The sequence below is a fragment of the Gallinula chloropus genome (genome assembly GCF_964237585.1).
Source record: "Gallinula chloropus genome assembly, chromosome: 1".
NCBI lineage: Eukaryota > Metazoa > Chordata > Aves > Gruiformes > Rallidae > Gallinula > Gallinula chloropus.
In genome coordinates this window covers 54,456,124-54,470,154 of record NC_140085.1, presented here as the reverse complement: position 1 = coordinate 54,470,154, position 14,031 = coordinate 54,456,124, and the positions used below count along the sequence as shown (strand labels likewise).

The 14,031-nt window shown below is 39.2% G+C and overlaps 1 protein-coding gene across 2 annotated transcripts in view; it reads left to right on the top strand.

Annotated features, from left to right (window-relative positions):
• The window catches only part of VEZT (vezatin, adherens junctions transmembrane protein), a gene marked incomplete at its 5' end in the record, with an annotated part of 58,699 nt that overhangs the window by 15,179 nt on the left and 29,489 nt on the right, over positions 1-14,031 (top strand). For both annotated transcript variants that reach the window (XM_084271789.1, XM_084271788.1), the window contains 3 exons: positions 6,547-6,636; positions 9,096-9,271; positions 12,126-12,401. In XM_084271789.1, coding sequence (XP_084127915.1) covers positions 6,547-6,636; positions 9,096-9,271; positions 12,126-12,401 — 542 coding nt within the window. The remainder of the gene's footprint in view (positions 1-6,546; positions 6,637-9,095; positions 9,272-12,125; positions 12,402-14,031) is intronic.

The window sequence follows — 14,031 nt, the reverse complement described above, 5'->3', positions numbered from 1 at the left end:
TCCATGGAGACTTCTCTGTCCTGGCTGCTGCAGGCTGAGGTGGGCAGCACCTCTCAGGTAAGAACACAAACAGAGCATTCCTGGGTTGATGTGTTGCATTTGAAGAATTACTTTTTCCTCTCTCTCCACCATCATCAGTAACTTTCCTCTTGTGCACCTTATGTCATTTGATTCTTGCTTACTGTGGCTTTTAACCTTCCACTGAAGCTCAATTTTCCTATTGTTCATTCCTGTTTTATACCTCTTTAGCTATATTAAAATCAGAAGTTCACAATGTTCCCTCTCATTTGGGAGCTCTGCTGCCTCCCTGCTGCAAAGTGTTCCTTTCACCCTCCCAACCAACAGGCAGTGAACTAGGGAGAGCGTTTTTCCCAAACAGAGGCAATATGAGTGGCCCTGAGATCTCCAGAAGCTCTCCCTGCAGACTGTGGTAGATGGGAGATGGTATGGCAAATGAGGAGAGCTGATGCTTTTCTTAGGATCTCTTCTCCAATAATGCTGTCTGGAGTTATATACACTAGTCAGTTCCCAAGATACTTCAAGGAAGTGGCCAAGTAGTAGTCGCAGGCTTTATTTCAACAAAGTTTTTCCAGTTTTTTATGTCTCCCTCTTGTTCCTCCTTTGGTTTAGGTCAGATCTCCTTCTTCTCATGTGATTTTTAATCTATTCTGTTCTGTAGGTGGGGCAGTATTCGGAAGTGTATGGATTGATGTGGAAAACTTCAGTCTGTTTTTTCTGATCTGGGGGAAGAATCTGTGTTTTTTGAAATGTTTACAGTAGTATGGTGTACTTGCAAGGACTGACATGCATGATCTTGAAGCTGAAATATAGAAGTTACAGAGAGAAGCTTATTCATCTAGCTGTATTCAGAGAAGTGTTTGTAGGTTGTATTTTCATACAGTGATTTTCATTTCAATCACTTTCTGTATAGACAATATGAACTTCCTCACACACTGATTTGCCCACTTGAAAAAACAAGGAAATAAAACATGAAACATTTTGCTCTGATCTTCAGTCCTCTTGGAGTCTGTCTTCATGGATAGATTGGTCATAGCTTATGTTTACCTGTTGGACAAGCACATTGCACACTTTGCTTCACAGCCTTGATCCCCAGCTCCTGAGACTTGTAGTCATACGGAAGTGTGCTGTGTCTCCCTTCTCTCACACCCCACTTCTCATCAAAGATGTAGGTAAGGTACAGGGTGCAAGTTCAGATTAGCTGTTAGGAAAGAAAAATTTACTGAAGTAGTTGTCAGGTTCTGGAACAGGCTGCCCAGGGAGGGGGTTGAGTCACCATCCCTGGATGTGTTCAAAAAAAGGGTTGATGAGGTGCTTAGGGATATGGTTTAGCATAGGATGGGAATGGTTGGATTCAATGATCTCAAAGGTCTTTTCCAACCTTGTGATTCTGTGATTCTGCATATTCATTGGGCAGACCATTAAGTACCACTCCATGCCCAGCACATGGATTAGCAGAGCCTATAAAAAATAATGACATCATAAGAATACCTAGGTTTTTTTTCTCTTCAGCCACATCCTGGTAGAATTTACAGCTTTTCAAAGAGTTCAGCAATCACATAGAAAAAAAAATACAGAACTCCAGTGTTGTGTGCTGAGGAATTGTGAGCCCAAGAAACAGATTAACTGAGGTATAATTCTTGAAGTGTCTCCATGCTTCCATGGCTGGTTTCTCTAGTCTAGTGTAAGATATGAGCTAGGCAGCCTGCTTTGGCAGGGGGGTTGGACCCGGTGATCTCTTGAGGTCCCTTCCAACCCCTATGATTCTATGATTCTATGATTATTTTAAATTTAACAAATACATTGATTTCAAGTTACTCTTCATATGGATAGCTCCAATCATTCTAATAATGATTGCTTTTATTGGTAGTCACACAAGGCATGGCTGAATTTAATTCAGGACTTAAATCAGTATTTGTAATATTTTAGTTTAAACTACCTTTAACTACCTTTAAAAGTATTTATGGGAATACTAGGTCCACTACCCTTGCTTTTCAGAATTGTCAGCTGGCACTCATCATAACACTCAACCTCCTGAAAAACTGTTGGTAGTTTGGTGGTGTATTTACATCGAAGATATGTATTCTGGCTTAGTGCAGGAGGATTCCAGTTAGTTAATTGAAAATTAGGGTGGCATATTTCACTGGCTGTTCATTACTAACAAATAGTATATGGACCATCACTTGTTAGCTGCATTGCTTTATTTTGCATAATTACTTTTGTAGAAGTCAATAAAGCAGTATATTACTGTGTTCATGTATATAATTTCCTCTGAATTTAATACAAAAGTGCTGTGGTGTTAAGAACCTCCAAAGTATTTAAGAAATAATGCTTTTAAAAGCCTCAAATCTTCTGTTTCTTTCTCCTCCCTTCTGCTCAAGCATTTTACACTTAATTTTATTGTGTTGGGAGCAAGCCCTCCAGTATTGTGTCAGATGTATAGAACTAATTTATCATGGTTTGCCTTGCAACATGGAGGGAGTGGGTGTGTGAAAATGGGCTGTCCATTTCTTACAAATACTAGGATGACATTCATATTGTCTCACCTCTGTCTAGACGAGGATACATAGTGGAAATAAGGAAAAAACTTGTGTGGTTTGTAACTTTTATTGATAAAATGTCATAGGTTCTTTCTGCTGCAGTTCCAGGACCTGTAGGGGAATGCTAACCCTCTTCTTCTGTAATCTGATGTCAGATAGTCTGGTTTCATCTCCAAATGAAAGAGAATAAGGGAGAGGAAGCAGACCACACACTTGAAGAAATAGTCTGGATTAGAAGAATCTGAGACTTGATTGTTGTTTATGTATGATGTACAGGCAGATCACTTTCATCTCAGTACAATCATTTCCTCTTTTTTCACATGAGATTACTATCACTTCCCTTCTCTCAAACTTTGCTGGGCTTGTCTACTGAAGTTATAAAATACCTGGGAAACAAATGGTTTCTGAGTTCTGAATACGTACCTACCTACAGTCTTTATATGAAATCAGCTTAGTTGAGGTTTAGTGTAATGCAAAATACAATTACAGGGAGAGTCAATGATGTTCCTTGCTGAGTCATGCCTAGTATTTGTGTATCGTTTTCCTTCTGTTCTGAAAAGCAAGTTTACAAATACCTCAAACACTTTATTAAAATAAAAATAGAAAAGCTGAGATTGTTCACTCCTTTTGTATTCAGTCAAGTAGGAACCCTGTGTAGACACAATCTGGTGACATGTAGCAAGATTTTGGCAAGGCAAAGACCTAGTTTGGGATCTTCAGGGACTGAAAAAACAAGTTTGGGGGGGAAGGGAGGAGGAGAGATTTGCAGTGACTGATAGAAACGTTACTGCTGTGTCTCGCTGTCCTGCCAAGCAGAGCATATGGTTCAGGCTTAATGAAAGGCAGAGGCATCAGTTGAATTTGAAGCACATCTTAAATAGTTCTCTGTGTGTGTGGTTTTGGTGGGAATTTTAATCGGAACATGGGCTTAATGAACATTGAGCTGAAAAGCTGTAAAGCTGCTTCAAGGTTGTGTTCTGAGGGCTGATGAAATACTAAGCTCCCGTCTGAGGGAGTAGAGAGATGTGATTTATCATGGTAATTATAGGTACAGTGTGCCTGGCTGTGCCAGTTTCTGAAGAAAGTTACAGCTACAGTTCTGGTCTTGTCATCACCTGATACTCAAAAGCAGTTTGCAAGAACCTCTAGACCTGTTTTCTGGAATTGAATCCTATGTAGGTAATTCTGCTTGATCTCACAGGAATGTATTTTTTTTCATTTACCTTTTTCCTTTCTCAGTCATGTTCCTTGACTGCTGTGCACCTCTGAATGGTTAAATTGATTATACTCTCACGTCTTATCCCATCTTAGATGTGATTCTATTTCATCACTAGAACAGGGCGAGTGCTGGAGGCAGCTACTGAGGATTGCACTGGGGCTAGCCTTCACTAGCTGTGCAGGTGACCTGGTGTGGAAAAGCAGAGGGACCAGTCCCTTACCTTTGTCTAGAGCTCCCACCCACATAACACTGGCTTGGGGTAGCTAGAAGGTACTTAATACGTGGCAGCAGCATCTTTCTGAAGTGCAAGGTGCTCATGTGAATGATGATAGTTTAGATACTTGCTTGTTTGCTGTTTCAGGCTCATCCTGTACAAAAGAGAAATAGTCCTTAGAATTTTATTTTTGATTGAAATGTACCTAAAATGTACATGTCCTATGCTTTTTTATTTGAATCCTAGAAGTTGTACATCTTTGTTATTCAGTTTACAGAAAGTTTGACTGAGTAGTATTCTAAGGATGTAAGAAGAATACTCCAGAAGCATTGGCAACATGACCTGACTTGTATGTTGATGGAAGTTGTTTTACTTGTCAGTAACACTCCCAATGGGAATGCAAACTGTGAGACACTGTTCCAAGGATCTGAATAATTTAATGTGTTACTGTACTCTACTAGGTCACAGCTCAAGACAGTGGGTCGTCTTGTTATGTGTTTTCAAGCACTGACATGCCTGTTAAATGTTTATGCAAGCTCAGGTTTTTATTTTTAAACTAAAACATGGAAAATAAACCAAAGATTACTTACATAGCACATTAATATGGTTGGGGTTGGTTTTTTTTCCAGTAATTCCACAGGCTAGTTTAGTCAGCTGGTAGCAGTTTAAAATTATCCTTGGTGTAGTTTTAAGTGTTCATGCTGAAAACCCAAAGAGCTATGAAGGCTGAGCAGTTGAAAGTGGCAGGCTCCAAGAGGCATAATTTTAAATACTAAATGGACAGTTCTTTCAGTAGTCTGCTTTCAAAGTACAGGGAAAAATACTTCTGAGTGAAGCGTCTGTTTGCAACAAAAATGCAGAGCAAGGACCTTTGATTATTTAATCTCAATTTTCTACAAATTGTAAATGGGAAAATATGGTTTATTTTGCACCACTTTACAGGGGACATGGAGGATAATCTAGTGCTGCAGTTTGTGACACTCTCATCCTCTTCCAACCTATGCCAGTGCCCTTGAGCAACATGAAAATCCGATCACTTGGATTTACTCCATAGTCTAACAAGTGTGGGTTGCTGGGATAGCTCCTCCTGATAAGCCACTATGATGTCTGTGTACTGGGAAGAAACCCCCATTATTGGTTTGTCTCTCCACTGACCTAAACACCGCTTCCTTTTGGCATAGGTCTGCAATTCTATCTGTACACAGAAAGATGAGGCATGCCTAAAGAAAAACTTGGGTTAGGTTACCAAAATAGACACTGAAGAAAGAGATTTCAGAAGCTGTTGAAGTGGAAGGGCACTGGGGTGAGAATTTCTGATGTTACTCAATGCCATTCTGCCCAGGCTTGCTGCTTCAAGCTTGTGTGTGCCTTTTGGAGGGCTTCCAGGCTGGTCACAAGGCTAACTGTAAAGCTCCAGGCTCCGACCGTGGTTTCACTCTTGTGTTTACCACCTTATAGTGGGGAGGGTGGGGGTGGGAAACAAACCATAACAAGAGGGAGAAATGGAAGGAGCTCATTTAATGCATTGTGTGCATTTTTTTTTAGTGCACCAATGTTTGGTGCATTAAACCCCACCAATGGTGGGGTTTTCTTAATTCAAAAAAATATGCCACAAAATGTAAGTGCTCCACAATTATTTCTTTTTACATACACTTTATTTGATTGTATTGCATGTCAGCAGTCAGAAGATTAAGAGGTAGGGCCTTGGGATTCATGAACTGTATCTAAGCATATATCTTGAAAAAATGCTTCCTGACAACTCAGCCTGAGGAAAGCAGATATACAGCATGTCTCCAAAGCTCCATTTTTCACTGAATAACTGAAGACTAAAGCAAAATCCTGCATCCATTTAATTATAATCTTTTGTGCATCGTATTTTGGGAAGATCCATGAGTAAAATGGGTGATGACCAAGAGGGAGTCCTAATTAGTGACGTTCAAAGTTACATTTACAGCTCAGATCAAAGTGTGGATTTGTGTTGCATGTGAAGCAGGATGAAGACAAAGTACCTGACAGCACGCACTGGTTTGGGACAGGGAGTTACTGGGGCAATTCCTCTTCTTACAGTCACTCTCAGTTCACAACTTCTCCTGTCCCATGTCTTCAAGCTGCGGTGGTCTGGCAAGGAGAGGTGGTTCCTCTCCTGGTCTCTTACTTTACTTTAGTCCCTGTCAGCCATTTAACTTTGCTGCTTTTTTTTATCCTCAAGGAGAAAGAAAGTCTTTCATATTGACGCAGTAGCTGTCAACTGGAGATCAAACTAATTCTAGCTGTAGTTATTTTTAACAGTACAATATAAAAATCTATTGTGCTCCAAAGAGGTGGGATTACTGGTGGCTTTATTTGGGGTGGTTGTGTCCAGGCAGACTGACAGGAAGCAGATGTTCCTTGGTGTGCTCTGAAGTTAGGCCAGTCACAGTAAGCGAAACTTCCTTACAGGTACTTGGGGCTGAGTTAACAGGAAAAGCAAATGCAGAAATAAAAGAATTGTTTGTTGCTAATTATTTATTTATTGCTTTTTTTTTTTAAATTGGAATAATTTCTGTTCCCCTCAGCAAGGCATCCTGTCAAAACTAGTTGAGTTCTTTAGAAGTTGGTTTCCTTTTCTACAATATAAGAAAAATGATGACATACTTCACCGACTGGTAAGTGATCACTTTTTTCTTTCCTTTTTTTTTTTAATTTCCTCATCTGCAAGTCTTCCTTTCCTCTGTACCTCGTCCTCTGAGCACTGTCTTTGTCCTTTACTGTTGGTTTTGTCTCTAACAGTTTTACTACTTGTTCAGATAATATTGATTCTGGTTTTCAGAGTTACTGCCCCAGGCACATTTGGCACACGAGAACAGGAAAAAATATCAGTAGCCAGTTTGAAGATGTTAAAAACATGGAAGAGAAATTAAAATCGAATGTGTGTGAAATTGAGGTAATTATTGAAAGCTGAAAGGAGTTAACCTGCAGTGTAGCTACCCTGTTGGGTGGCAGGGAGCATGGAGATGATGCTGACTGAGAAAGTCCCTGTGTTGCAGCCTTGCAGACACAGCTCAAGGCAGAAGCCTTCAGAGCTTCATCAGAATATTGCATCACCCTCTGTTTCAGCTTGTTAGCTCGTGTAGCACAAACACAGTGCAGGTGTACAGCCACTGGGCCCATCCTGGCCTATTTGTTGCTTCACTGCTCTACACAGTGCTTGTGCTTTTGGGAAAAGCAAAGCAAATTATCACACCTCTGTTATAATGTTTCAGAACAGCTCTAAGAGCAGACAACACCTGCCCAGCAGTCTGCCTGTAGGGAGAGGCAAGAACAGTTCTTTGTAATACTACCTTTGTGCTCTCATGTCACCAGTTCAGAACCAGGCTGGATGTGGATCTGCCTCACCAGAAGTTGTGTTCTCCTTCTGCTGGAGCCTGCAGGAACTTTTAGGACCTATCTTAACCTGTGTGGGATAGACCTGAAGGGTGATAGTTTGAACTCAGATAGTTAAAAATAGTTTTATGCTGCTTTTACACCTGTTCTCTGCAATGCCACTTCCTGGCCAGTTCAGTCTCTAGCCTGGGCTTGTCTGATGTCTGCTTTAACCTGCACCCAGCTAATTCAGGTTCCAAGTCTGGCATGCAAATGTATCATTAGTCAGACTGTTCCGGAATCTCAAAGTTAGAATTTAGGGTACTTTTTTTTTTCTACTATGATATGGGGAAGATGTCTTCAAATGTAGTTTAAAAAAAGAAAAAAATTTGAGCAACATGAGAAGTTAGGAGGTTCCATTTCTCAGAGTGTTCTGTAAAGTCCAGTTGGTATCTCTTCTCCCTTATCTCAAGAGGACAAAAATGCCTCTGAAACCTCCCATTTGTGATCTTTGGTTGCCTTTTTAATTCCTTCCTCTTCCCCCATGAATCAAAAGTATTATCTTCAAGGTTTTTTTAGTCTTAATTTCTTTAGATGGAGACAGATCCAAAGAATATGGAAAACATGTTTCTCCTGCTGCATGCTACAGCAGGGTACTGAAATGACACAGGATGCATCAGAGGAGGGTAGAGTTTCCTCTTGCACACAGTCCTGAAACGTTTTGCCATTAAAAGTGGGATGCAAGTTATCACAACTGACATCATTGCAAATTAAACTTTTGACTAGCTGTCTTACGGTTTTATAAATAATCTGATTTTGTCAGTGACAGAACTAAACAGATTCTGTGCTGTACAATGTCATATTGCTGTTAACTTCTGTTAGAGGGTTTTACTGAAATATTCTTCTTTCCCTCCTGTAATCTAGCTAGTTACAGAGGTGCATGTGTTCAGTGCTTGTTGTGTTTTGTTATGACATTCTTAACTTGAAGTGGTTTGCAATTATAGTGTGGTGCAGTATGAAAATTAAAATTTCAAGGGGCTTCTCTGATGGATATGTTTGTCTTCAAGGGCCATGTATTTGTCTTGAGCTATAGCTATAGGGGAAAAAATAACAAATGCTCATCATGGCATCAAATCCATGCGTAACTAACTCCCTCAAGTTTGCCTGGAGTTTAGCAAGTGTGAGGTCTTCAAAGTCTCATGTTGTTTCATGTTTGGATCAAGTTCCCTTGGGAAAGGCACGGAATCCTGCTGGAGGGGAGTGCATTGCCTTGGCTGGGGGCTTGAGTCCATTGTGTTTGACCCTACTGTTATTAAGTGTCCACAGGTGACTTTTTGTTAACTCATTTGTAATATCTCTCTTTCTAATTTTTGTTTATTAGTTAATGACATAGATTATGTTATGATATTAAAAAAAAAGTTTGCTGTTTTATTAATGATCCTTAATACATATAGTACCAACTCTGATACTTATGCAAATATATTGGCAAAATCTGTGGCATGTTTCCAGGTGTTGCTACTCTCTAGGTCAGATCACAGAGTCAGTGCAATGCATCCTGCAAGGTAGAAGTTAAGCAAGCTTAATAAAAGCGAAGTAGCTACTTGTGCTCTATCTGGAACGTTCCTGTAGTCTTTGGGAACAGGTTGGTTTCAGCTGAGTGTAGAGTGTGGGGTGTTTTCCTTGTTCTGCTAACCTAATTTTAAGAATTTGCATATTCTTTACTAACCCCTGTTTTCTTTTTCTCCCGCTCATTTGTGGTAAGGATGTTGGATTTCGATTTGACACGCTCCGTACCATCCTGCAACAGGAAGTTTTGCTGCAGGAGGATGTGGAACTGATTGAGTTCCTTGACCCCAGTATCCTGTCTGCAGGGCAGTGTAAGCAACAGGAAAACAGACAGCTTCCAACGCTACGCTCCCTAGCAACTCCTAATATTTGGTATTGTACAGAGAATATCTACTGCTATATTTTCACTGAGAAACAAGCAACAAATATATTGTGTCTTCTTTATAACAAATGCAGCAATAAAGTAACTACTTTTTTTACTCAGGCCTTTGAGTCTTTGGTCCACTGCTCATCAATGGTTTTTATTTTAAAATTATGCTTTATAATAAAAAGTATGATTTAACTTTAGCTATTATTTATAATAAAGAATTTAATAAGGCTATATAAATAAAATATTTAAATAATTAATTTTTTTTTACTAAGCCATTTTATTGAAGGAGTGAGTTTAATCAGAGATTACGGCTACATGAACATGAATGGATACTTCCCAACCCTCATATGTGCTGTGAAGTACAACTAACATGACTGATTAATTCCTGAATTTCTAAAGCTATATGATGATGATGTTGCTAAGTGAGACATGATTGTGAAGACTTAATCAAAAAGTGTTTTCTTTGCTATGGTCTTCATAAAATATGTTGGGGGGGGTTGCATTTAATTTTCAGACATAGAATACCAAAAGAACAGACTAAAGAATATTTAAATAAGATGCATTCAAGTCTGAAGCTGATGAAATTCACCTTAAAATACCGAAGGAGCTAACTGCAGCAGGGTCTGAACAGCCACCACCTGTGTTTGAAAAATAACAAGGATGGTGGGTTCTCACAGAATCACTTGATCAGAAATGGACAGTAATCAGTAGGTAAAACTATCTCTTAGCACAGCCCAGTGCCACATTTTTGTATGTTATAAGAATAGAGAAAACTATTATAAAACCACAGCAGGTTAAAAATCCCAACTGTTTAAGTTGGAGTATGTCAGTATTGATGCTCTCTGTCAAACAATAGAACTTTTGAACCAGATTTTTCCAATGACTTGTCCTCATACTAGCACTAGTCATTGAGGTGTTTTTAATTGTTCCATGACAAGATGATAAAGTACACTTACAGAATTTATGAATATTTCTCACCTTATAGATGACACCAAGTTTGTAAGTATTTTGGCAGAATAGAGTTCAGAAGTAGCATGGAGAACTATCTTGAAGTCAGTAGAAAAGTCAATAAAGGCAAAAGTCCAATGCTACACTTGAGGAGGAAAAATCAAATTAACAAACACAAAGGGGTGAATAATTGGGTAGGCAGTACTGCTTCAGAAAAGGATCTATGTATTGTCACAGAGCATAAGTTGAACGCATCAGCAAATTATTCAAAAATTGGCAAATCTCATCTTAATGTCGTAACATGTGGGACACGGGGGTTTACTTTTCTGTTTGTTTCCCTAAGCCTTCTGTGAGACTACAACATCTGGCTTTGGATGCCACACTTTGAGAGGTGTAGGTCATTTAGAGCATGCAAGAGCAGAACAAGAAGAAGAATGAGTTTAGAAAACGGAATATTTCAAAAACAGAGTGTGCTAGGACTTTTTGGCCAAAATGGAGAATTGAGGCGGGGTGGGACAGCATTACAGTGTGTAGAAGGTAGTTAAGAAGAAGAATAAGAACAATAAACAGTCTGCATTTAGTCAGTTCAGAAAAGGGAAGGGTATGAGGAAAAATAATGCAATTAATTTGCCAATGATTTAGACCAGACTTGGGGGAAATCTTTTGAATTCTAAGGGTACTTATGATTTGGAATAACTGCCTGTGTGGATTATGGAGTCTCCATTTTCTTCTTCAGTCTATTAGTGAGGATCTGGATTAACCAGAAACTGAAAATGGACAAAGTGAGCTCTTCAATCCCTTCCAGTCTTTCATTGTTGTGATTAAATATTTTGTGTATTTTAATTATTATTTTTTTAAATGTACCAAGGTAGTTACAGACTGCATGTCTGTCCTTTTCAGTCTTAATTACATATCTGGAATATTTTAACCCTGGATCTTTATTGAAACCGATCAGTAGTCCTAAAGAGTTAACACTTGTAAAGCATGTTGAGATATGACCACAAAACTGTTCAGTAATGTCTTGTTATAGAAATGGGAAAATACTCCTTGTAAATACTTCCAACAGTAAATACAGGATGTGCAGCTTTAAGGGGTGAAGAAAATAAGTATTTTTCTTCCAAAATATTCTGAAGAAGATAAAGTTGTTATGCACCTTTAAGCCCATATCCCATCCACCTCTGTGAAGACTGCCATAATTTTACAAAACTGCAACTAATGTGTAGTTTCCTAGTAGTTACTTACTTCTGTTGAATTTTTCTAGATTAAAAGAATTACTTGATGAAGTTTTTAGAATGTCTTTGAGAAACAACTGAGTTGCTAGTAACTCTGGTCTTCAGGGATTTCAAAAGATGCCAAATTATCTAAAGTGAGAATTCAAGACATCTTTATAAAAACATGTTAAAACTTATGGTGTGTTTGTGTCCAATTTAAGTGAGTCAGTCTCTGGAAGAAAATAAAGCTGGCATTACTTGAGGGTTTTGTTACCAAAAGAAACATGCCCTTCCCTACTGTACTCTTGAACCTGGAAGTACAGATAGTCCAGTTCCTACCCACCCTGGCTTATAATGCTGAGTAGTCAGGGTTTTTTCTGTTTCTGAAAACTTTTTCTTTTTTTTAAAGTCATAAGAGAAACAAACCTTTCGAAGTGATACGTTACTCTTCTACTTGTGCCATAAAAAAGGCAGAGGGATGTTTCCTTCGAGCATACCAACCAAGTGATACCATGTACACAGACATCTAAATCTGCCACTAGGAGTAGTTTTTGGTGTTTACAGCTCCCTTCAGGACCTACATAAAAGCCCCATAATAAGATGTCGTAATCTCAAACATAACCAGAAGCTTTGTGCTTTTCCCACTTGTCTGACCTCCTCAGACACCTGGGGTTGATGACACTTTCTCTCTTTGCAGGGATGTCTCGCTGTTTCTTGCCTTTGTAAGTGCAGTGCTTATGCTTCCTTCGTGGTGGGAGGCGGCGTCGTGGCTGCCGTGGGGACTGGTTGCGCTTGTCTACGCAGTCTTCCGAGTGTGGGGCACATGGAGGACAGCCAGGCTGCAAGTGTCCCTGCGAAGATACTGTCTTCAGCTGGAAGAAATGGTGGCCAACAGCCGAGCTTTTACTAATCTCGTGAGGAAAGCTCTACGACTCATTCAAGAGACTGAAGTCATTTCCAGAGGATTTACCCTGTGAGTCTATATTTCGCATTGATACGCAGAGCCGTTCAAGCCACATTCCTTCTAAAGTTGTCTTGTTACTCCACTGTCTCCCATAACCAGTGGGCTTACTGAAAAACATAATACTTCAAGTTTTTCACTTACATAACACAGTGTAATTGCCATTCATACTGGAAGTATGAATTCTAACAGCTCAGTGTTAAAACCCTGCATCCCAAAGGAGAATTGAACCTCACAAAACTCATATGCCTTTGAAATCTTCTGCTCTGCTAGCAATGAAGAGATGGATTTTAAACCAGTTTAGTTAACTATTTTGGGGAGTCATTTAGAGGGCTTGTTGTTGGAGGTGGGTTTTTATCTTATATTACCAAAGCTATGTAAATAAACTGATCTACAAGAAATCATTCATATTTTAGAAGACAAGATGACATGAAAACAATTCTACTTTTATTTAACAAATAAGTCAGAAGTAATGAGAATGCAGCAATCATCAAACATCGTTTCCCACCTCGAAGTCTACATTACTCTTTTTTTCTCTTGCATACAATTGTTGAGATGTTTAGATTTTTAAGTTGTTTCTTGCTGAATTTGCCTCTTGCCCACTTAAAGGACAAGTGTTCCTGTGAGAGTGTTCCTGGTTATTTAGCTCTCATAGCGATGTGGTAATTTTTGCTTATTTGCCATGTGAAATAACATCAGAACAAGTTCAGTGCATGCAATCGTCCCAAATCCAACAGATCCATTTCTGTGCACTCTCATTGCAATGTATGCTTTTCCCTAGGATCAACCTACAGTTAGATACATACCTGTGCCAGTTAGACTTAAGGTTAAAGGAGGTGGGAGCTGCCAACAGCTGAAGTTCAGTTGACTTCTTTCTAAAAACAACAAAAAACTCCTTTGTGTGCACCAAGAAATTGTTTGTTCATGCCAAACCAACTATTCTGCACTCAGGCACATGTTTTTACATGCAGGCCTGAAACTGTAGACTTAACATTTTGAATTAATTTTCTAGCTTGAGATACCTTCAGTATACTTTATTGAAGAAATGTTACATTCTCCCTTTGGAATGCATAAGCGTGTCTTCAGTCTGCCTAGCTATGTGTTTTTTGTTTTGGTTTGGTTTTTTTGCTGAAGAAGCATATAGTTAAGCAATAGGCAGTCTTATCTTTGCAAACTGGTTCTTAAAAGAAATTATTGTTAGGACTTGTCCAAATTACAGATGAGAAAAACATTTGGATTTTTTCCTAGGCTTAAGCAAATGAACTTGTGGTCAGTGTCTAAATTGCTGGTGCCTTGTTCTTTTGCTACATATCTTAGATAACAGATTAACAAAAAACAGACTGGTCTTTAAACTGATGTTTGATCTAATAACCTCTTCACTTAAAACTTTGGCAAGCTTTTCAAAAGACTTTGGAGTATGGATGGAGTGGGAGAAATCTGACTGTGCCAGCATCCTCACTGGAACAGTTGTCCAGTGTGAAGAAGGCAGTGCTGTACAGGTTTTGGTTTGGTTTAGCCTGGGGGAAGTTCTAACCCCAAAGTGGCCTATTCTGTGGCTGCCTATGCAGGAGGTGCTGCTGCACAGGCCACAGTGAAATTCTTTGCTTGAGATAGCACTTCATGTATGACCTGAAAAACTAGC